This window comes from Humulus lupulus, chromosome X (genome assembly GCF_963169125.1).
Source record: "Humulus lupulus chromosome X, drHumLupu1.1, whole genome shotgun sequence".
Classification (NCBI taxonomy): Eukaryota; Viridiplantae; Streptophyta; class Magnoliopsida; order Rosales; family Cannabaceae; genus Humulus; species Humulus lupulus.
The window spans coordinates 173,704,413-173,727,588 of record NC_084802.1 but is presented as its reverse complement, the minus strand read 5'-3'; the positions used below and the strand labels follow the sequence as shown (position 1 = coordinate 173,727,588).

At 40.9% G+C, this 23,176-nt stretch overlaps 3 protein-coding genes across 7 annotated transcripts; 1 reads left to right on the top strand and 2 right to left on the bottom strand.

Moving 5' to 3' along the window:
- Positions 1–4,655: 4,655 nt before the first annotated feature.
- On the bottom strand, positions 4,656–11,894 carry LOC133803768 (uncharacterized). 4 transcript variants are annotated; one of them, XR_009878136.1, is made up of 5 exons: positions 11,771–11,849; positions 10,679–10,755; positions 9,150–9,248; positions 7,862–8,929; positions 5,435–7,767 (listed from the first exon to the last, which is right to left on the bottom strand). XR_009878136.1 is itself a non-coding variant. In XM_062241879.1 (2 exons), the coding sequence occupies exon 1, from the start codon at positions 9,054–9,056 to the stop codon at positions 8,109–8,111; it is 948 nt and encodes a 315-aa protein (XP_062097863.1). In that variant the 5' UTR covers positions 9,057–9,062; the 3' UTR covers positions 5,435–7,767; positions 7,862–8,108. The 4 variants fall into 4 exon arrangements, 1 of the variants encoding a protein (XP_062097863.1); XR_009878137.1 differs by lacking the exons at positions 5,435–7,767; positions 7,862–8,929 and adding an exon at positions 4,656–5,365; XR_009878135.1 differs by lacking the exon at positions 10,679–10,755 and having other exon boundaries at positions 11,771–11,894.
- Positions 11,710–16,583, top strand: LOC133803767 (E3 ubiquitin-protein ligase MBR2-like). 2 transcript variants are annotated; one of them, XM_062241878.1, is made up of 7 exons: positions 11,783–11,894; positions 12,009–12,556; positions 13,531–14,722; positions 14,928–14,978; positions 15,066–15,164; positions 15,403–15,558; positions 16,120–16,583. In XM_062241878.1, exons 3-7 carry the CDS (start codon positions 13,556–13,558, stop codon positions 16,279–16,281), a joined length of 1,635 nt encoding a protein of 544 aa, XP_062097862.1. In that variant the 5' UTR covers positions 11,783–11,894; positions 12,009–12,556; positions 13,531–13,555; the 3' UTR covers positions 16,282–16,583. The 2 variants fall into 2 exon arrangements, with proteins under 2 accessions (XP_062097861.1, XP_062097862.1); XM_062241877.1 differs by lacking the exon at positions 12,009–12,556 and having other exon boundaries at positions 11,710–11,894.
- A 1,826-nt stretch (positions 16,584–18,409) lies between these two features.
- On the bottom strand, positions 18,410–21,297 carry LOC133803766 (uncharacterized). Its single transcript, XM_062241876.1, has 2 exons — positions 20,995–21,297; positions 18,410–20,725 (listed from the first exon to the last, which is right to left on the bottom strand). The coding sequence occupies exon 2, from the start codon at positions 20,244–20,246 to the stop codon at positions 18,999–19,001; it is 1,248 nt and encodes a 415-aa protein (XP_062097860.1). The 5' UTR covers positions 20,247–20,725; positions 20,995–21,297; the 3' UTR covers positions 18,410–18,998.
- Between the last annotated feature and the right edge of the window lie 1,879 nt (positions 21,298–23,176).

Sequence of the window (23,176 nt, the reverse complement as noted above, 5' to 3'; positions counted from 1 at the left end):
GGGATAGACCCTGCGGTCATGTGCCACCACCTGAACATCGACCCGAAAGCAAGGCCAGTGAGGCAGAAAAGGAGAGCACTAGACCCAGAAAGATACGTGGCCCTAAAAGAGGAGGTTGACAAGTTGAAGGCGAACAGGTTCATTCGAGAGGCGTTTTACCCACTATGGGTGTCGAACCCAGTGCGGGTTCCGAAGCCCAATGGAAAATGGAGGACTTGCGTGGATTTTACTAGCCTCAACAAGGCCTGCCCTAAGGACAGCTTCCCGCTTCCTAGGATAGACCAGTTGATAGACTCCACAGCGAGACACGAGCTACTTAGCTTCATGGACACATATTCAGGGTATAACCAAATACCCATGAACCCTACTGACGAGGAGCACACTTCGTTCATAACAGAAAAGGGGTTGTACTGCTATAAAGTGATGCCTTTTGGTTTAAAAAGTGCAGGTGCCACTTACCAGAGGTTGGTGAACAAAATGTTCGCAAATCAAATAGGAAGGAACATGGAAGTGTACGTGGATGACATGCTGGTAAAGACAAGAAAAGCGGAAGAGCTCACTAACGACCTCATGGAGATGTTCAACACCCTTCGCAAGTACAGAGTGAAGCTGAACCAACTCAAATGCACCTTCAGAGTTTCGTCAGGAAAATTCCTGGGTTTCATGGTGAATTCCCAAGGTATTGAGGCTAATCCTGAAAAAATCAAGGCCTTGCTGGAAATGAGCCCGCCACGGAGCAAAAAAGAGGTGCAGTGCCTGACAGGGAGAGTAGCAGCCCTCAATAGATTCATCTCCAGGTCGACTGACAAATGCCTCCCTTTTTTCAACATCCTAAAAGGGAACAAAAAGTTCGCTTGGGATGACGAATGCCAGGATGCCTTCACCAAGCTGAAGGAGCACCTTGGAAGGCCACCCCTTTTGGCCAAGCCAGAGAAAGGGGAGAAGTTGTACCTGTACCTAGCTGTATCTGAGCATGCCATAAGCGCCGCCTTGGTCAAGGGGTAAAAGAAGCACCAGCACCCTGTCTACTATATGAGTAAGCGGTTGGTAGACATGGAAACCCGGTACCCAGAAATAGAGAAGTTAGCATATGCCCTGGTAGTGGCTTCTCGAAAATTGAGGCCCTATTTTCATGCTCATGAGATTGAGGTGCTCACCAACACCCCCCTGCGTCAAGTCTTACACAAGCCAGAAACTTCAGGAAGATTGCTAAAGTGGTCGATTGAATTAAGTCAGTTCGACATCACTTACACCCCAAGGACCTCCATCAACGGGCAGGTACTTGCAGACTTTATAGTCGAGTTCACATACCGACCCCAAGAGGAGAAGGAACCGGCACCTGAAGAGGAGAGGCACCCCGAAGAATGGAGCCTCCATGTAGATGGGGCGTCTAACAAAGGGGGAGCCGGTGCTGGCATAGTGATGACAGGACCAGAAGGGCACAAGATGTATTGTGCCATGAGATTTGGATTCGAGGCTTCCAATAATGAAGCAGAATATGAGGCGTTGTTGGCCAGCCTGCAGCTAGCTAAGGAATTAAAGGTATCCCACTTGCATGCCTTTAGTGACTCACAGCTGGTAGTGTTTCAGGTGAAGGGTGAATACCAAGCTAGAGGTCCAAAAATGGCTGCATACCTCTCCAAGGTGAAGGAGTATTTGGACCAGTTCGAAAAATACACAATAGAACAGATCCCCAGGGAGCAGAACGCGAACGCCGATGCACTCGTGAAACTCGCCTCCATGCGAGACGAAGATACGCTTGAGTCTATACCGGTCGAATATCTCCCCAAGCCAAGTATAGCCAAAGAGAGGATCAACACGGTCAAGAGCTCCGAGGAGCCATGGTTTGCCCCCATTAGGAGGTACTTGAATGACGGGACCTCGCCCTTGGACAAGAAGGAGGCCCGCAGACTGGCTTACAGAGCCGCCCAGTACACCTTAGTAGATGGGATCTTGTATAAGAGAGGCTTCTCTACCCCACTCCTGCGGTGCATTGATAAGGGAGAAACGTCAAAAAATTTACAAGAGATACACGAAGGGGAATATGGGAACCATGCTGGGGAGCAGTCCACGACAAAAAAGGTCATCCGATAGGGGTATTATTGGCCTACCATGGAGAAGGATGCGAGTGACTTCGCGAGAAAGTGTGACAAGTGCCAGAGACACGCGACTTACCCACGGCAGTCACCAAATGAGCTGGTGAGCATGACCAGCCCGTGGCCCTTTGCTATGTGGGGGATTGACTTGGTAGGGGCACTGCCAACCAAAAGAGGAGGAGCCAAGTACGCGGTGGTAGCGGTCGACTACTTCACTAAGTGGGTGGAAGCGGAGCCTTTAGTCAATATAACGGCTAAGCAGATCACCACCTTCGTCAACAAATATATTGTTTGCAGATTCGGAGTACCTTACAAGATCATCTCTGACAACGGAACGCAATTTGAAGGAGGAGTGTTCGAGGACTACTGCAAGGCAAAAGGAATCAGGAGGAGTTTCTCCGTAGTAGCACACCCCCAAGCTAATGGGCAAGTAGAGGCCATCAATAAGATCCTGAAAAGGAACTTGAAAACTAAGTTGGAAAAGTTGAAAAGGGCCTGGGTTGAAGAACTCCCGAATGTGCTCTGGGCCTACAGGACCACCCCCCGTTCCACCACTGGGGAAACACCTTTCGCCTTGGCCTACTGCTGCGAGGCTTTCCTTCCGGTAGAAATGAAGGTTAACTCCTTTCGCACACAAACATACGATGACCAGGCTAACACCACAGCGTTGGTCGAGAACTTGGACCTGCTGGAAGCCAAGAGAGAAAGGGCACAATTAAGGCTAGCTACGTATCAGCAGCGGGCAACGAGGTATTACAATTCAAGGGTGCAAGAGAGAAAGTTCAAAGTAGGAGACTTAGTATTGAGGAAAGTACTCCCCAACACGCGAGACCTGGGGGCAGGGGTACTGGGAGCGAACTGGAAAGGACCCTACCAGGTCGCTCAATGCATACCCCCAAACACCTATAAGCTGGCGCGCATGGACGACACCGTCGTGCCTCGGGCATGGAATGCGGAGCACCTCAAGAAGTATTACCAATGAGACTTCCACATCCAATGCAAGCAGTATCCGTGCTTAGTTTGTTATGTGTTATGTTAGCTCAGTAGACGAGAATCAAGGAGGGTGCCTAGATAACCTCCCAAGAAGATGTAAACTTTATATATATATATATATATACATATCATTGTAACCTGCCTACTATGAATGAAACAGTTCACATCTTCGCATGCTATTTTTCTCCTTTATGTGAGCATCAATCAAAGTGTCTGTCGAAATAAACTTCACCAGACACTTGAGGGGGAATAATGGCCTGTGAAGGCAAAGCATAAAGCAAACAGGAGGATCCTAAAAAGGACCCTCTATCAGGAGGATCCTAAAAAGGACCCTCTAACAGGTTAAGCCTAAAAAGGACCCTTTACATCAGGGCCTTAAACGAATTCTTTAAAAAAAATGCAATGCATGGTGAACCCTAACAAACAGGGAGGAGACCTTGCAAGGCACCTCCTGAAGTTCACAAGGATTAGCTACCCTTATGAACATCAAGGAGGCCAAAAGGTCCAATAAGCCTAGAGCGGCCACCAAGCCGTCTAGCCAAAAAGGGTCCTAAAAGAGGCCCTCGCAAAAATAGTACTATGAATAATGACGAGAGGGACGCTTCTCGCAAAAAATAATAAGCGCGCGCAAAAATATATAAAAGGATAGCTAGAACCCAAGGGGTCAATATATCCTTATAAAAGTAATCAAGAGGCACCAAAAAAGGACCCATTGAACCCTTTCACACGAGCTCCAAAGGACCTCTAGCCTGATAAATAAAAGAGGGGAACCTACCAAACCCCATCATACGGGCTCAAAAAGACCTCAAACACAAAGTAATAAGAGATGAATAAATGCATATGTATATATTAAAAAAGAGTCTTAGTAACATGGCAATATTAAAAAAAAAAATTATTATTACAAGCACAACAAGGCTCAAATGAGCATACACCCATAGCGGGCTAACTGACAAAAATTATGAAATAACGATCTCAGGGCCTTCTGCCCCGGGCGTTCCACCCAGCCGCCCGGGCGACGACATGCTTGCCAAAGGAGGAGAAATCGAAGTTTGGATCCTGCCTCCATACACCATAGAGGGCGCGCTCTATAGACCTATACTCGATGGCTGCCCTGTCCGCCTCTAAGGAGGCAACCCACTCCTGCGACGCAACTACAACAGCCTTAGCAACCTTAAGTTCGGCCTCTAGGGAAGCGACCCTCTCCTGCGACGCAGCCGCGGTAGCCTTGGCACCCTGGAGTTCGCCCTCTAGGCTGGTGACCCTTTCCTGCAACATCATGGCCTTGACAACCGCCTTCTTCTTCCTTTTTGACGAGGCAGAAATTTTCGCCAAGGCCTTTTCTAGCCTAGACTTGGTTTCATCAAGCTCTCTCTCGAGCTCCTGGACCCGGGCCACAAGACGGTCCCTCTCGGTACTCGACGCGGAAAGGTTGTGAGTCGAGTCGGCAAACCGCTGAGCCACGGTATAGGCCTGCACAAGAAAGATAACAACAACAATGATAAGTAACAAAAAAAAAAAATAAGGCCGACACAAGATGCATGAACTCACCCAAGTAGTAGTGCTCGTCAAAGTCTCCCCAAGGTCAGACATGGCGAAACTCCCAAGACCACTCCAATCAGCTTCGGGGAGGTCTGAGGTGATTTGGACATATTGTCGCCCGTAAGAGGCTGCCATGCGACCCACCCAGGGCGCCCCTTCCGAGTCAAGGGTACCGGGCTGGGTAAGGACAGACGACCCGCTCGCCGAAACAGGAGGGGGCGCAGGAAAATTGAAAAAATGAGCCCCGGGTAGATCAGGAGAGGGTGCAGGAAGATTGGGAAAGTAAGCCCCCGATGGACCGGGGTCGAAGGGAGCCTGAGGAAAAGCGTCAAAGTCTGTGGGGTCGGGGCAAACAAAATGCCCCTGTAACGCCCTGGATAGCCAAGACCGTTACACTGTGTTTATAAAGTGCTAGACTTGCTAATCAAGTCGTTTAGTTAAAAACGTGTCATGAAACTATAAAGGAACTAGGGTTAAAATGTTTTGGTCTTAAAAGCTACATTTTCATTATGAAACATTTCCTGTTTACACGGGATCCCAAAAATATTAAGATTAAAGACCGTTTACAAAAGATATAAGGTTTAAATACAATATCAAGCCATATTAAGGCAAAACAGACAGTTAGGCAATCCCTGTCCTGATCCACTCCTCGACCATGGCGATCGAACAGTTGGCTATGTACATTCAACCCCGCAGCTCTCCATCTCAGGATTGGTCCAACTTTCCCTTGCCTTTACCTGCACCACGTAGCACCCGTGAGCCAAGGCCCAGCAAGAAAACACATCAACAAAGCATAAGTAATCAACAGACAAATCAATATCTCATATTGCATCACATGTTCTCAACCATATAATCATTTAGTATAATCAAGTATTCAACATACTAAACATATCAACTCATATCAAATATCAGTTCACAAATGATAACTAGGGCTAGCGCCCTCAGGCCGCTCCCTCCGTTATCCCACTGACTCTGGCCCGTTTAAATCGAGCTCAGTGAATATTTAAGCTGTCCTCGGCTACCAGTGGCCAAGCCGCACCCTGTGCGCAAGTATTTTGTACGGCACCCTTAGGCCGCTATCACATGTCCCATGGCATAATACCATCATTGACATAATACAAATATCGAGAGCACTTAGTCCCATCACAGACATATAACCGGGTGCAGTTTTCTTACCTTTCGATTCACTTACATTGATCACTTGACTCCTTGAGCACGATCCCTCTCGAGCCCTAGCGCTCACCTAAACAAAACCATAGGTCAAAGTCATCACCAAACCTCAAGTCCAAAACCTAGCCTTGGGACCAATCCCGTGCCCCCGGGAAGTCCAAGTTCCACCAAACAAGGTGGTGGAATCAAACCCCAAACCCTTGGTCAAAAACCTTTGCAAATAACCCTAAAATCCCTTTCTGGAAACAGGGTAGTGCTACAATGCTCATTGGAGGATGCTACAGCGCTACAAACAGAAGCAAAATCCCCTCAGCATGCATGGCCTAGCGCTACAGCACCCAAAGGCTAGTGCTGTAGCGCTAGTCACAGACAGACACCACCTCAGTTTTCCTTCCTGCGATTTCCTCGAGCCAAACTCAACCACAACTTCTCCAAACCTTCACCAAACTCAAAAACAACCTTATGAACATACTCCACTCATCCCAAGCACCCCAAATACCCAGAATTCAAGCACATGCATCCCTAATCCCAAAATTCACCATAGCCACCTCTAGACATCAAAACTCAGCAGAAACCAGTTAAACATCAAAGTTAAAGCTCAGAACTTCATACCTTTAATGGGATTTCGATTTCAAGACAACCTCTACACCTCCTTAGCTTGATCTTCCTCACCCTTTGGCCTGAATTCCCTAAAGTTCCCATCAAGTTCAGATTATACACCATAGTTTAAAAACCAAAACCTGAAACTGAAGAAGCCACAAAGTCTTACCTCAAGTGATGGTCTGCTCTTGCTAAACCTCTGTCAATTCTTCAAGCCTAGCTTAGGATCCTTGATGCTCAGCCTAACCTAGCTCTCCTCTGAGCTTTGCTCCAAGAAAACCCAAGAAAAGTGGTGAGAGAACCACAAACCGACCCTAGAGAATACAACTCTGCTTTTCCTTCCTTTTCTCTTTTCTTTCTTTTCCTTCTTTCAGACTTCTATATTTTTCTACAACTTCCACTAACATAAAGCCTCAGTTTTACTTATCTCTATTTGTCAAATGACCACAATACCCTCCCCTTTAATTCCAAGTCCTTTAGTCCACTTAAGGGTATTTTGGTCATTTCGCCCAATTCCCGCTAGTTCCTCGAGTGTCTCTAATATTTACCGATTAATTCCCGATACCTAACTAATCACCAATTATATTCCTCGATGTCGAAATAAACTCCCATATACTCACTAAATTCCCATTTATACCCCCAGGCTCACCCCGAGCCGGGTATAAATCCCCGCCATGACTTTTTCGCTACTTTGCTCACTAGGATCGTCTCGAGTCACAGATCACAGATATATCCACATAATAATGTGGTCTCGACAATTATCACATATATCAATACAGTCATGCCCAAAATGGCCAAAATTACGATTTGCCCTTCTAACCTAATCAGGGCCTACATGCATACTAATACACATAATCATGCATCTCAAATATTCAAATAGTCATATAACATGCTTTAAATCATAATCATACATCTTACTCATTAAAATCACACATAATTCTCATTATGCCCTCTAGGCACACTAATCAAGGCCCTTAAGCCTTATTAGCGAATTTGGGTCGTTACAGCCCCGGTATGACCTGTTGACCTTAGGATTGGGAAGCCATGTCCGGGTCGAAAGGGACAAAGGGAGGACATCCCCCGGGGGACGAGGATAGCTGGTAAGGTTGCCCGTGTCCAAGGGAGACTCCCTCCGGCACATCCTCAGCCTCACCTTCACCCGGACAAGGCTCAGCCGAGGCAGCCTTCATCCTCTTTGACCCAGGAATAGTCCACAACAACCTGGGATCTGAAACCGGGGACAGCCTGTGAAGGTTAAGTTTTTCCACAGTGAATAGGTATGCAGCCTTTTTCACGGCAGGGTCAACTTTGATAAGATCGTTCACGGCGTTCGCTTCCGACCCAACAACTACAGGTATGGCGAACTGCTCTGCACGATCCACACCATTGTCGACACAAACATAAGTTATAAAACAATAAGTTTCAACAAAAAAAGAGAAGAAAAGGTGGCTCGAGGTACTTACTGGGAGCGGAACGGAAGTGCTCACGAACAGAAAGAGGGCCTTTCACAAAGAAAAAGTCCTGCTTCTAGGACCCCAGGTTGGACACTGCACCATCTATCAGAGGGACTTCATTATTGGCTTTTTGCAGGAAATAGAAGCCCTTGGATTTGGGAGAGGGCATGAGATTGTACAGGAAGTGCACCTCTAAGGCCGTAGGAGCACGTTCGACAAGTTCCATAAACACGATAAAGAGGCAACTCAAGGTCAGCTAACTATTGGGTGCCAGCTGAAGTGGAGCGAGGTCAAAATAGTTGAGAACCGCAACAAAGAACGGGTGTAATGGGATGGTACCACCCGCCTTCAGGATATGATCGCTAAGGGCCACGAAGCCAGGATTAGGGCAGTTAGCCCGGAACTTGTCCGAAGGGGTGTATAATGCGTACTCCAGGGGAACACGGTAGTGCTCTACAATTTCCCTCAATTTATTTTCAGACACGTGGGACACCAGGGTGGATGCCAATAGGGGGGCTTCGTCCCGTTCATTAATGGACACCTGTCGTCGTCCTCCCTTCGACATATCTGCAAAACCAAAAGAAAAAGGTGAAGAAGAGATAGAACACTTGACCCTCCATTTTCTCTTCCTAGCAAGAGTCTTCCACCAGGGCACCGGCTGCGGAAGCGCTAAGCTAGGGAAGATCGAAAATAAGGGCTGAAGAGAAGCAGAAGCAGCCCCATGACAGTCATTAGGCAAGGATGGGCTAGAAGGCTCAGGCGGAAGATGTCCCTCCATAAACTCCAACTCCCCCTGCAAATCTAAAAGGGTCATCCTAAGGCTCGCTACATGGTCACTAAGGTCAGGAGGGAAAGGTGCTCCATCTCCTCTCAACACCGAGTCAATTTCGCTCTCTACCACCCAAATTTTATGCCTAAGTTCAGCTATGTGCTCAAGATGACGAATACGGGCCTGCCTTAGGGTGTCATGATCTTGGTAAGGGTTTTCCTCAGGGGACTCTGAGTCTGAAGACAAGTCAACAAACTCAACCCCCGGAGGAATGCCGAACGGACCTTCACTTGCCATGAGACCTCGTCCTGAAAGCAAAAAGGGTTCACGTATAAATGAGAGGATTGCTACAAAACACAAAGGAATGGGCTCAAAACCTCTAGGCACAAATGCTCTAAATGACCCGCTATGGGGTGTGAATAAAGGGGCATGCATCAAGGCTAACTCACGACAAGCTTAGGCCAAAGTACCCCATCCCGAGTGGTGCTAATGTGGACCCAATAAACATAAGGGAGAAAGAAAATATACCTCAAGCAAGTAAAATGGGGCGCTGACGTGGTCAAAAGGAGGTCGAGGGCCAGAAGCGCCGTCACGGTCAAATAGAGGCAAGTGGTAGAAAATACGTGTCTGCAAAAATAAACAAAAAAGATGTGTTAGCCTTCAAATATACGAAGGGATATAAACATACCAAAAATTAGCTCAAATATATATAAAAAAAAGGGAGGAAACTATAGCAAAAGTGAGGGTGTGGGGGATTGAACCCCTTACCTATTGAAAGGAGCAAGGATCTAAATGCCACTAAGCTAAGGAGATGAAGTGTAAATAATAGGCTTGGCATGGGGGCCTATTTATAAGAATTAAAGAGAAGAGTCTACCAGAGCACCTAAAGGTCCTCTCCTAGACTGGGGGGCAAGTGTAGATGCTCAAAACTTCGTGCTTGTGAAAGACCCAAAGCATGTGCCAAGGTCCCCCAAACGCCTGAATACATACTTCTGCCACAAAACCCATGGGACATCATCTTCTCGCAAGGAGGTACATGAGGCTATTCTCGGCATGGCCAGCACCCGTGCACCTCGACGGAACCTCTCAGCGTATTGAGCACCCATGCACCCAGCGAGGCCACGCCTCGCAAAGAGCCCCTCGCGCACCACCTAGGATCTGCGCGCGCTGGCCTTGCTCCAAAGGGCCTCGCCCAAGGGCCATCTCGTGTGCATAATGGCCTCGTCCAAGGGCCATCTTGCATGCATAAAGGCCTCGCTCCAAAGGGCCTCGCCCAAGGGCCATCTCGCGTGCATAATGGCCTCGCCAAAGGGCCATCTCGCATAGGTGCTCCCACAGCCTTGCGCCTCGCGCCCATGTTGCTTCGAAGGTGTATATGACACCCTACGCCTCGCGGGTGCACACGGTGCCAGGACCTCCCCACGTCCTCGCGAGATCTCACTAGCCTTATAACATGCTATACCCACCTCGTTGAAAAGGCCCTACGTCACTTGGTGAGGTTGGGGCCACCAACGAAGTGCACTCTCTCCAGTTAGCCAATTGGGACCACTTACAAGAAGGCCAACCAGATATGTCGTTCAAGGTGGCCCACAAGAGACAAAAAATACGGACAAGGTACCTCTAAATAGGTACATACATGCCTGCAAGGATCAAGGGACAGACCTGACACCTGTACCCGACAAGTAGTGGCGGTTAGGGGTAGTACGAGGAATGGCAACACCACCTCCACGTCTCTGACATGCACCAGAGCTGACCACCTGTCTCCCAACACCACTACACCTGATACCACTCTCTTGAGAATGTACTTGTGTACCATCTGGTCCCCTGGACCACACTGTATCAAGGGTCATTAGAGCCTACTATAAAGGGAACCCTTCTTCAACATTGAGGAGGGTTGGAAAAAATACTGTAGCACTACACCATAAGAAATACAAATCCAGTTCACCATTTTTCTTCTGCAAGCGTTCTTTGAGTTTCCAATTAGATCTTTAAAGTTTTTCTTTTGATAATCTCTACGTTTCTATTTTTCTAACTTAACTTGGTTGACGAGTTCTCACCATCAACAATAAGCCTCTTCATAAATTATGTCGTCGTTTGATTACCACGTGTCTAGAATCCATGCCACGTCATCATGCTAGTTTTTAGGGAAAACACATCATGAAAAATCACATTAAAAATAACCAATAATAATAAAATGGATGAAATAGTTGTATTCCATTAACATGAAAAATACATTAAAAAAATATAATTAATATAATTAAGCTCCTCCTTAAGTCAGTACACACATAATTTTTTTTAAGATTTGATATTAATGTTAATCATAGTGCCTAATACCTCACATATCATATCCCTACTCCTGTTGGTGTAATATTATATGGAGTTGGAGGTAATTTAATTTAAAATAAAATATATAAGAACTACTATATTATATTGCACCAATTAATTGGACAATGTACTCCGTACCTATAGCAATGCTCTTTTTGTAGTTAACAACAGCACATCTTAGTCTTAATCTTATGAGCGCGTTGCAAGCACTCCCCTTAAAATGCACTTTTTTTTTAATGGAAATTTAAAGGTTAGGCGGCTCAGCTGGTGACGTGAGGTAGAGCCAAGGAGCCCTTTATTTATGTTTTTGTATTTTTATTTTTAAATTTTATACAAAAATGTTGCCTTGCACTTGCGGCAGTCCATAGAATTAGAAATTAGACGCTGTACGTAAGAAGGAGACGTCAAAGTCAAAGTCAAGGACGGCCGTCGATTATTGCACCATCCAACGGCTCATACTATCTCACCATACTCGCTTTCTGATTGGGCACCACACAGACGGCACAGCACTATTACCTCTTCTCTACTTAACTAATAATTATAAATTAAACACCCATTTAATTGAATAAGTTAATCTTAACATACTTGTAATGGAAAAGAATATTAACTTCTATTAAAAAAAACATATAATTTATAATACGAATACTTGTAATTGATAAGAAGAACAAAGTGCGAAAGAAGAAGTAACAAATTAAATCCAAAGCAAGTAAAATAAAATAAATTAAATATGTTTTTTCTAAAGTAAGTGTTGTTATAATTATGTACCGAAAGAAGATAAAAATAAAATAAAATAGAAAAGGAAAAGAAAAATTAGGAAGACATACAATAGTTTAAGCCTCTGATCATTCATACACGTTGTTGCTTCTCCTCGTTTCTCTCTCTAAAGCCTGCAAAAAAAGGAAAAAAAGAAACTCTCAATCAATTCAGAGACGAAGAAGACGAAGAAAGGTAGTAGAACTGGAATTCGATTATTTCTTTTTTCTTTCTTTTAAAAATTCACTCGTCTATGAATTTGAACTTATGAATATGGGTTCTTTTGGTTTTGAATTCTGACTGGTTTAGGATTGCTTGGGTTTCTTTTTTTCGATTTTCTCCGCCGTAACTTCCTTGAGAAAATTGCAAAAGACATTTATTATGAGAGAGAGAGAGAGAGTGGGGGGTCGGATGTTGAGATGAATTGTTTTTTGGGTATTTCTCTGTTTTGTTATTATTTGTAAGTAGCTTGTTATGGGCTGGTGTGTTGATTAAACGCGAAATATAGTATTTTCTCGGGGAAAACGGAAATGAAAGGAAAAAAAAAACAACGTTTGGTTTTTCTGGAATATAGGGAGTAGAGCTACAGTGATCCTTTCTTTGTGTGGAGTTTCAGTTTTATAAGGCCCTTTTATTACGGACAAAGAGTACCGATAAATATAGAGAAGCTCAGAAATTGTAGTGGAGAATAGTTCAACCATTTGAGACCCAATTTTCAGGAATGGAACATGGGCATGGGACCATCTGGCTCCTCTTTTTCCTCTTCTCCTTGGTTTATTTCTTTTATGTCTTGAGATAGTCTGAATATGGGGTTAGCTTCGTTGTTTGTGAAAAAGATTCAACTATTGTGACAGAAGGTGTTTCCCTTTATATCTTGATGATGATTGTATATCCTTTCTACCCTTTGTTATAGCTTGTTGATTGTTAATGTTGTACTTGCACTTATTATCTGTTTGTCGTTAGAGTTTTGGAGTTTATGAAGTGGGTTTTTATTATTCTGAGGTGTTAAGAACTGTTGTGCTTGGTCCTATACATTACACAATTCTTGTTCGAAGAACACAAGTTTTTCTATGTACGACGTATACTTATAGTTTGTTTTTACTTCCAATTGAGGAATGAATCAATAATAGGAGGTTGGTTTCTGGCAGGAACTTTTTTATGGAACTTCCTCTCTCTCTGTTCTGCAGGCTCCTGAACTTGGATATAATATTAAAACGTTAACCTTCTTGTTTAGTAGAAGCCTTATTTTGATGCATATATGAGATCATTTTTCTTCTCTTTTGTTGCCAACACTTGACTATTCTCCGTTAGTTTGCATTATGAATTTTCTCTGGCCAATTTTCATACCTTTCTTTCCGATTTTTTTTTATTTTTTGTACTTTTTAAAATTCATGTTAAGTTTTTGATCTCTCTCTCTCTCTCTATATATATATATATATGCGTGTGTGTATCTTATTTCTTTCAATGACTTGCTAGCTAATGCAGTTTTTGCTCACAAATTACATACACCGTGCTATGAAAGTTAACAGACGAGAATGCATCTCATCTGGAGAACTATTACCTTTTAGAATTGAAACCTTTTTTTTTTTTTTGTTTTGAATACTTTTGGCAATCTTAGGGGGTTATATCATTTGTTGATTTGTTCAAGTAGCTTGATTTATCTGCAAGTCAATTCCAATGAATCTTCATAGTCACTATTGCATACTGTATGTTTTTCTTATGGAGAACATAGCTTTATGATTCTGACCATTTTATTATTCCACAACCATGTGAGAACCTGGAAAATTATATTAACCAATCACAAATAACCTACTTTTGTCATCGTTTACAGACTTAACTACTATACAAGCTCATACATGGATGAATATCCTGGAAAACGAGCTGCTGATGGCCTTGTTGTCTCTAGAAAGGGGTCTGTTTTAAGAGAATCTCCTAACAACAGAGATAACAATGCTCAATTCTGCAACAGAATTGGATGCAATGGAAGACTAAATTCCCCGAAGGCTACCCAAAGTGGAGAAGCCAAACCTTGGAAACCTTCTGTACGCGCATCTTGTAGCGGGAAGGAGATAATTGGAAGTTCTTCTAGTACAAGTGCTTCCATCAGAAATCCAAGAAAATCCATCTCAGAGCCTTGCAAAAAGCTTTCTCCTCATATGGAAACAGATTCATCGGAGACTGGCAGTGTCCAGGATGAGCCAGAAATTTCAGACCCGATCACTCCGCCTGGAAAGGTTCAAAGAGGACTTAACATTGAATCAAAAAATGCGAAGTCTAGTGAGGTCTCACTATTGGAAGTAGGAAGCTCTATTGTAGCAACAAGTGCACGATCTCGTAGGAATTTTAACCAGAGATCTGGAATGAGCAACCAAGCTACTTCAGTGAGTCCCTCTGCATCTTCCGGATCAAAAAACACAAGCATGCAGCCCCATGCTGGTGCAACCAGGAATGGTTTGAGAAATCTAAAATGCAATTCAATATCTGATGTTGTTACATCAAGTTACTCATCATCGGATGCGAGCTTCCGTAAAAGGAGAGAAACTGTTAAAAAGAGAAATTCTGAAGCAGAAAGTAGTTCCACTACCAAAGGGAAGAAAATCAATGGGTCATTATCTGGACAGAACTCCAGTTCTGACGGCATTTCCATTTCTGATTCAAGAAGAGGTAGAAATATGCCTCCTAACAGGGATAGTAGTCCTGCTTCAGTTAGGACTCGGAGATCAGTCAACAGTCAAACAAGGCTTTCAACTCAAGGAAGTGGAAACAATTTATCACGCAATGGTTCCCCTGTGGTCATCCCACGGCGGTCTCATTGTGAGATATCTATGGACATTAGTCCTGGTTCATCACAGCTATTATCCACCGAAGCTCCCTTGGGTCGCACAAATTCTTATGGTCGATCAGGTAGTAGCAGTGAGAATATACGCAATAGTTTACCGTCTGGTCCAGCAGAAGTTGGTTTTAGTCGATCTTTAGTGAATCGAGATAATATGCGGCGATACAACATGGATGGGGTTGCAGAGGTAGCTTCTCTGTTTTTTTTTTTTTTTTTTTATTTTTTTTTTGTAAATCTCTGTGGTCAAATAACACTAATTGAAAGGGATAAAGAGCTTCCATACATAATTCGAAGTTACAAAGTTTTTTGTCTAACATATCCTCTGAATTACGTTATTTCATTGTGTCTTCTGTAATGTTTTCTTACAGCAGTTTGTTTAATCAATTGTGCAGGTATTATTGGCACTTGAGAGAATTGAACATGATGAAGAGCTAACATTTGAGGTAGTTAATTTATATATATATATATATGTATATATTTTTGGTGACTGACCACCTGTTAATAACTCTATTTTGCTTTCATCATTGCAGCAATTACTTTCTCTGGAGACCAATTTGTTCCTAAATGGCCTTAGTTTCTATGATCAACATAGAGACATGAGACTGGATATTGATAACATGTCATACGAGGTTTGTTATTGTTATAAAAGTATTACAATTGTAAATTCTTTTGTATTATCTTGATTATTCCTTTAATACCTTCTTTGCATATAAAACCCTTCTTTTGACATGATGCTGCTTCCCAAGGGAAAAAAATTTAAAACAATAGAGGAAAAAAAGAAAGAAAAGAATTTGTTTTTTGAAGCATTTTATCATGTCTTAAACTTATCAGCAGTTTATCTTTCTTATGTTACTATTACCATGACAGGAATTATTAGCTCTTGAAGAGAGAATGGGTAACGTAAGTACAGCACTTCCAGAAGAAGCATTGTCTGAGTGCCTTAAGATAAGCATATATCAGTCTATGCCTTTAGAAGGTGTGGCCATTGGCAGCAATGATGATGTCAAATGCAGTGTCTGCCAGGTCTTCTTTCAACAACTCTGTTAACTTTTATTAATTTGTTTGGTAGTTAGGAAGTTGTAATTAAAACTAGCCGTGGTTATGCCCATTGACTTGATTGAATAGGCAAATTGGGGTGAAATGGGAATAGGTTTAGGTTTGAGTACCATTAAATTGGAGCACACATTATATGAAAACTGAAGTCCAACCAAAATATTTTAAGATGGAATAATTAATGGTCTGACCTGACTTTGTGGAAAACATAGAAATTTCAGGTTGCTACCCAGTTCTGAATGGGTTGCCTAAAGCTAAGAAGCTACATGGGCTATCTATACAATATTTAGTTTGAGGAAAAAAATTGTACTACTAGGATGGGGAAATTTACTGAATTGCTATTATAAATTATACTGTAAACCATTCCAACCCCGAGTCTGTTTCTTGATAATTTTGACCTCACTACAACCTTCTAAATATCGACCATTGTGGATTGATCAATTATCACATCCACTTGGCGCTTGGTTGTAAATCTTTCTTCTGTTGTGCCACTTGAAACTCTACTTACAATGTCCGTTCATCTTTTTACAGGAAGAGTATGTGGGTGGAGATGAAGTAGGAAGGTTGCAGTGCGAGCACAGCTTTCATGCTGTTTGCATACAACAGTGGCTGGGTCTTAAGAACTGGTGCCCAATATGCAAGTCGTCAGCGGCTCCTTCACCTTCAACTTCACCAAACCGACCCTCCACATAGATATAGTAGTTCTTTTATGTGCCAGAGGTACATTGTGTACAAATTAAATGGGTTTCTTCCTCTTCACTTTTTCTACTTTTTTTTTTAATATTCATATCCACTTTTGTTAATGTACATTCATTCTCCTTTTCTCCATCAACTAATAAGCCCGAGTATTGGTGGTGCACATAGTGGGACTCTGCACTCATTCACGGAACTGTGAATATTCACAAGTTGTTTTTATGAATCTCTCTCTCTCTCTCGTGATGGTTTGAAACGATTAACTATTCCCAGAAAGAAATGGTACCTTTTGTCTTTGCTAATTATCATTGCAAATACACTCCTTTTGTTTTTGTTTTCTTTCTTTCATGCATTAAAATTTGCTTCTTGATTCCTCATCGAGGAAAAATGTGTAGGTGAATTTATTCTCAGCACCTGCCCATTAGAATTTAGCAAGCATAAGAATCAATATCAGACTCTAAACTGACATTGCAAAGTTGGTTTCAATAAAATGCTATCTTCACGAGATTGCAAGGGTCTTCTATTATAATGTGTTTTTCTTTTGAAAATTGGAAATTGGTTATGTGCAAGATAAGCTGTTAAACTCATAATTTGCAAGTCGAAATCAACTTTTATACCGGTCAATTAAGATGCTTTTGTTGCACAAGCTCCATAAAAGGTAACCTGATAACATCTGATATTAAAGTGCACCACATTGATTGATTTGTAAAGCTCGAGTCGAGATTCAGGTGTACTGGAAACATCAAAAAAAGGGAAACTAAAACCAAATGAGAATGAGATGATGGAAGGATCCAAATGAAGTCAACCAAAATGCATACAAAGGGTAATTTGATTAGGAGACTCTAGTCTACCAGCTACAGCTAGTTGCTGAAGAACTTTGTCAAGTACCCTTGTCTTTTGTGGAGTGGAACTAAATATGTAATCACTTGGTTTAAGAATTTCACATTGTTGACATTAACCCAATGGTCATCACTGAGAAGACTTGATATGAAACCAAGTACGCGAACAAAGCGATTTCATGTTTGCATAATTAGTCAGTCGTGTAAATACAATGCTGCAGAAGATTGTACTACATTGGTTCTTAAGCCAACGATATATATGATTATGTAAAGAACATCACCATTGAACATAGAAGGCTTCTTGTGAACTAGGATTACCTTAACAACCATTTCAAACTAATGTCAGAAAATAGGCTAAACACGTGTGTATAATTCACTTAGTTACGAAAATCTTCTGCAACCAGAAAATTGCAACTCTTGATGGTCAATGCATGTTTTAGCTCGTTTTGTGAGAGTCGCTGCTTTTACTTTCAACGTGTTCTTCCGTTTAATTTTCAGACACGATTATGCATTCGCAAGGTAATTGTTTCAAATTTGTAAGTAAAATTCATACGTTATGCGAATGAAAACTGGAGAAAAGTGTTTGCTCACTGTGTGTGAACCTCCTCAAGAGTCATACGCAACAGTATTCCAGCCAGAAGACTTGTACTAGTCTATCCTTTTATTTCCAATTCCAAATAAGAGCGAGAATTTGATGAAACTGAGAAAGGATGAGGAAACGTGAGATTGGACCTAAAAAATTAAAATTAAAATTAAAATGAGACGGTTGTATTTAACACACTCGAGGTAACCGTTTTTTTTCCCTGACAAGGACTGGATATGCAAAGCACAGATGTGACATCATTTCTTTCCAGTCAAAAGAACCAAACTAATATTTTTTTTTAAATGTCAAAAGAACCAAACTTATATGCAAGCATTTCACAGTTGAAAATGGTACCTAATATAGACCACTTAAAGCGGACACACTCATTCTCACATGCTGTTATATTATTTCGCTTATTTTATTATTATTATCAGTTTGTCCCGTTGACTAATGTAATTTCGATAAACTGAGATGACCTCTTTAGCAGCAGCAGACATTACAAGGTCGAGAAGTTTCAGACAGAGACACCTGAAGCAAGCAGTTCCTTTTGACAGTGTTGGCATAATAGCCAACTATTATCAGCATGATGAAAAAAAGGATCAAACTAAACAGTTCCATACATGAAGATTCAGTTACCTTTATCAGCATGATGAATAGAAACAATTAAGTTGTAAATATGCTAAAAATAAGTGAGACAGTATGAAACTTTCAGCAATGGGACATGTTATCATTTCAATGTACACAGTGAAGTCATACAATCAAGGAAAGTTCAACGGATGTTAATGCGTTATTGATATTGGAATTCAAAATTATTATCAGATTTTAGAAATACATACAGAGCAACACTCCAGCTCTAAAGTGATTTCACCTTCGAACAAGTTACACAACAGTATCCCCCGCAAAACTTTCTTAGGTTTCCCCTTTCACTGGCTGTCAGTCGCACCAAGAGCAAAAAAGTAATAGCCAGTTCAGCTTCAGCCAATGTCAACGATAAACATACAACGGCACAACCAAAGACAGGCCTTCAATTTGAAACATTCCCATATTTGGTTGCAATGAAATAATCCCTGACCAAGCAAGCCTGCAGTGAGCAGATAGAGACATTTTGTGCTCAACGCCAAGGGCATCATCAACTTGCAAGCGCCAGAGGTTTACCCAATTGGGTTTCATCTGGTCCTTCCTGACAATGACAAGAGAACTAGGTGCATAGGTGCACCTCCCACAACTGTCAGGACAAATGAACCAGAACAGACTGACCCAAACATAGCTCTGGAGGAAAACTCTTTGGAGATGTTTCATTCCTCAAGTGCATGCATACAAATCTTTTCCAGCAGCAATGGCCAATCTTCACCAAGTTGATGTGGATTCAACTCCATGGCAACCTTAAAATCAAGCAACGATATTGTGCACTGTGGTCTTGGGTCCTGCATAGCTTCCAAGGGTAAGTTGCCGCTGTGCATGTGCAACTGATTACTAGGCCACAAGCCATTAATAATTTTGCTTTGAAGCTGCTGCTTCTGGGCAGGGTGCTTTCTTAGCTCGTGTGTAGTAGACCTTGCTCCGACCAACTCAACACAAGATCTGATTAACCGCTTCAAGTAAACATCCAACATATTGTTCAACATGTTGGCACATTCAACAGAAACACCTTCTAGACCTTGTGCTGAAGCGATATGCTCCATTCGTTTTCTCAGTGAATCTGTATCAGACAATCCACCACTGTCATAATAGCTGGTGACTTCTGCACTGTTACCAACTGGTGTGGTTTTGCGGGCCCCACCTACACCAGCTGAGCAAAATGGAATCCCAAGTGGTGCAATTAAAGGACTACTAGAGAAGCTTAAGCAGTTAGAGAGTTCCACCTCCTCCCCATCATCTATAACAGCTCCTCCCGCCTGATCTATCCTTGGTTTTTCTGTAGGCCGCACAGCCACTGCTTCCCTTTCAATCTCAGGCATCTCGGCAACTGGTTGAAGATGTTGCACTGGTCTCTGATAATCGCATGGAGTCAAATCCCCATTTTCCATCCCAACATTACCACTATCTTCCACACCATTGGATGGGTGCAAGACACTATCTACCTTCCCATTTGGTCCAAGAGGACTTGGTCTATCCTTGAGCTTACGATCACGTATCCCAGATCTGCCCTTTCGAGGCGACATGGGCAAAACTCCATTTGACCAAATGGGTACATTTTGATTCGAAAAAACAGTTCTACTTTGCTCGTTCACATCTTCTCTGCCAGGAGAACTATTTGCAGCTTGTACCCCAAATTTTGAGGGACCTGATATATGAATTGGAGGTGGGGTCTTGGCTTGGCATGCATTCTTTAAGATCGACCGTATAAATTGATTGTGCAAAGTGACATTCTCACTACCAAGCTCTCTATAGCAGAACTTGTCGAAATCTTTCTTGCTCAGCTTCTGACTCAACAACTTATTCAAGTAATAAAAGTACCTTTTCGACCTCTCAGCTCCGATCCTCTTCACTAACTGAGCTTTCAAATCAGCCAAGTCAATTCTTGAATACTGCTGAGGTTGCATTTCTCAAAAAACAGGTTCATACACCATCCACAAAATCTAAAGAAGAAGAAAAAAAAATCCCAGTTTCCCAATTCAAACCAGATTGCAGTTATTTCTGTTTCCGGACAACCCCACAACCCGACAAATGATTCATTCCAAATCAACTCGAAAAGTTGGGCATATATCAATAAACAGAGTTGCGCGTCATTCACCAAATTAAAGAACCCCGAAAGCCCTAATTTCTAACTGGATTGCAGTCAGTCTTGATTTAGAAGGACCCCCAATACTTCCATCCAACAAACCATACAATGCAACCCCAAATCTCATCTTCTTGGAACCAAAACCCTAGAGATCAAACCCAGTAACGGAATTCACTAAATCCCACCAATAAAACACATAAACGAAGCTTAATTTCTTGAAAACCATAACAAATCAAAACCTTAAGTTTAAATCACCATACTTCGGGGCCAGAACACGACGCTCTTCGCGAAATAGAAGGACTGCAAAAATTACACACCACCGCGCCAATTAAAACCCGCCCATTTATTCGCACAATTTAAAAGTTTAATACTTCAAGATACAAGAATTCAAAGTTGAGGGAATGAGATCTACGGGTTGGATAGAATCAAGTTTAGAAGGCAAAGAGTACGAATTGCACAAGAAAAAATAAATAGCCTCCAGTGAAGCGCCAAAATAAAAATTATAAAAATAGGAAGAAAAAAAAATAAAATAATAAGGGATAGGGTTCTAGGATTGATTGAAGTCTGACCTTAACGAAGTGGAGGAATTGCAGAGAAATCGAACACCACGCAGTGACCCGGTTGGTTTGGCTTTCGGAGCTTCGCCCCCTGGCTTTTTTCCTTGCTGGGTCTCTCTCTTCTTCTTCAAGAGTGTTTTTGTTTTTCTCTAAAGAGTATTGAATTGGGAGTGCATTTTTGTGGTGAAGTTTCTGTGCCTAGTTGATAAAATGAAGCTCTCTGCTCTTGCTGAAGCTTCGATCGCTGCTATTACTCTCTCTCCGTATACCTCTCTCAAGGTCTTTTCTTTCCTTTTTTATTTTTATCAATGTAAGAAACATGAGTTAAGTAAGTTTTAGTCCCTCTATTATGTGTTTTGGAAATTTCGGCATTAGCCCTCAACAAAAAAAAAAAAAACAAAGTCTTCAAGAGCGTGATTTTTTTTCAGTTTTTAGAGTGATTTTATTTGAATGATTATAGATATTGGAGTTATTTAAATTATTCTGTAAATTTTTAAATAATTTAAAATAATTTATAGTATTAAAAATTAGTCTAAAAATAATATGCTACACGCATGATTAATTTTTTTTTACGTTTTACCCTAAATAATTATAATATACACCATTATAAAAAAAATTACATTAAAAACTATTCACAAATCATTAAAAAAAAAAAAATCTCAGCAGCACATCTTTTTTTGAGGTCCTATAATCCTACTAGAGAATGATCCAGGTGTTTTATTATTATTTTCATTTTGCAACTCTTTTACTATATAAATATATTGATGATGCCTTAATTTGCACATAATTGGAATAATTTGTAATTAAAATTATGGATTATTGAATCAACTTCACACTAAATTAATGAAAGTATTCATATTTTGAGATTGAAATAAATATTTTGTAACTTATAAAATTACTTTTAATTGAAGTTTTACATGTATAAATCTTTATTGATATAAATATTATAACAATATATATTTTTTTAACTTAGTATATTAATTTCTTTTTATATCAACTTTCTTTTAAAATATATATTAAGAAAATAATATGATTATTTTAATTTTGAAAATTGTAATTATTTTTTTCATTAATAAAATATATTATAAATAAAAAATAATAATTTCAAACTACATATAAAAAGTCATTAACAAATATTTAATATGTATCTATATTATTTTTAATAAGTCAAATACAGAAAAAAAAGACAAATATTAAATGTTTAAGTTATTAATTTATTAGATTATATATGTTGTTATATATAAAAATAACATATTATATGATGATTAAAAATCATATGTGTATATATTTTAATTTTTGAAATTTAATGAGGGTTGTTATATCTATTCTTCGAGGATGCATTTATGAAGGAAGACGATTGAGTAGATGACGAGCAAATACGACATGACTAATGACATGGTAATAAGAGGATTCACTTGAAGACAAGTTGTTTTTATCATTAAAAGGACCTGCTCGGGTAATGGTGAGTATTTAGGAGAAGCAACGCTAGTTTGGTTATTAAAGTCACATATATATGGAGTACATTTATAAATTCATGTAATTTTATAAATTTACAAAAAATTATGGTGAATGCTATATTATGGAATTATTTGATGTTTTTGAAATTAGGAAAAATTTATAGATAAACGATATTTTATGGAATTTTGAAAATTGTATTTGATATTCGAGAACTTTGGAAATTTATGGTATTTGTGACTCCACTTAACTTTTGTATCTTCGAAAATTTTGTAAAGAATTAACTTGATTGGAGATTTTGAGGTGAATGACTTCACCTTAGATTTTTGCTGAGGTGAATGACCTTTTCTGAAAAGTTTAAGATGAATGACGTTGAGAAATTTTGAGAGTTTGTGACTGTACTTAATCTTAGCAATTAGGCTGCCTATATATTCTTTGGTGGAATCAAGTCAAACATAATATAGATTTTTTTGTATCTTTGAGAATTTTGTGAAGAATTAATTTGCTTGGAGATTTTGTGGTGAATGACCTCACTTGGAAAGTTTAAGGTGATTGACCTCGTTGAAAGATTTTTGAAGTTTGTGACTGTACCTAATCTTATCAATTAGGTTGCCTACGTATCATTTGGAAGAATTGTTGAGTCTAGTTTATGTCATGGTTAGGTGATGTTTTAGGTAGTCTTTTATGCCGTTTTTATTTCATTTAGTGCGGTTTTACGCTTTTGTTTGTTTGTTTTACA

Bases quoted from the DNA above. Each gene is read 5' to 3' on its own strand.
- LOC133803768 (XM_062241879.1), bottom strand. From the start codon at position 9,056: ATGCATGCCCCTTTATTCACACCCCATAGCGGGTCATTTAGAGCATTT.
- LOC133803767 (XM_062241877.1), top strand. From the start codon at position 13,556: ATGGATGAATATCCTGGAAAACGAGCTGCTGATGGCCTTGTTGTCTCT. The intron at 14,979-15,065 runs GTAGTTAATTTA...TCATCATTGCAG, and splicing joins ATGAAGAGCTAACATTTGAG to CAATTACTTTCTCTGGAGAC. The intron at 15,559-16,119 runs GTCTTCTTTCAA...ATCTTTTTACAG, and splicing joins TCAAATGCAGTGTCTGCCAG to GAAGAGTATGTGGGTGGAGA.
- LOC133803766 (XM_062241876.1), bottom strand. From the start codon at position 20,246: ATGCAACCTCAGCAGTATTCAAGAATTGACTTGGCTGATTTGAAAGCT.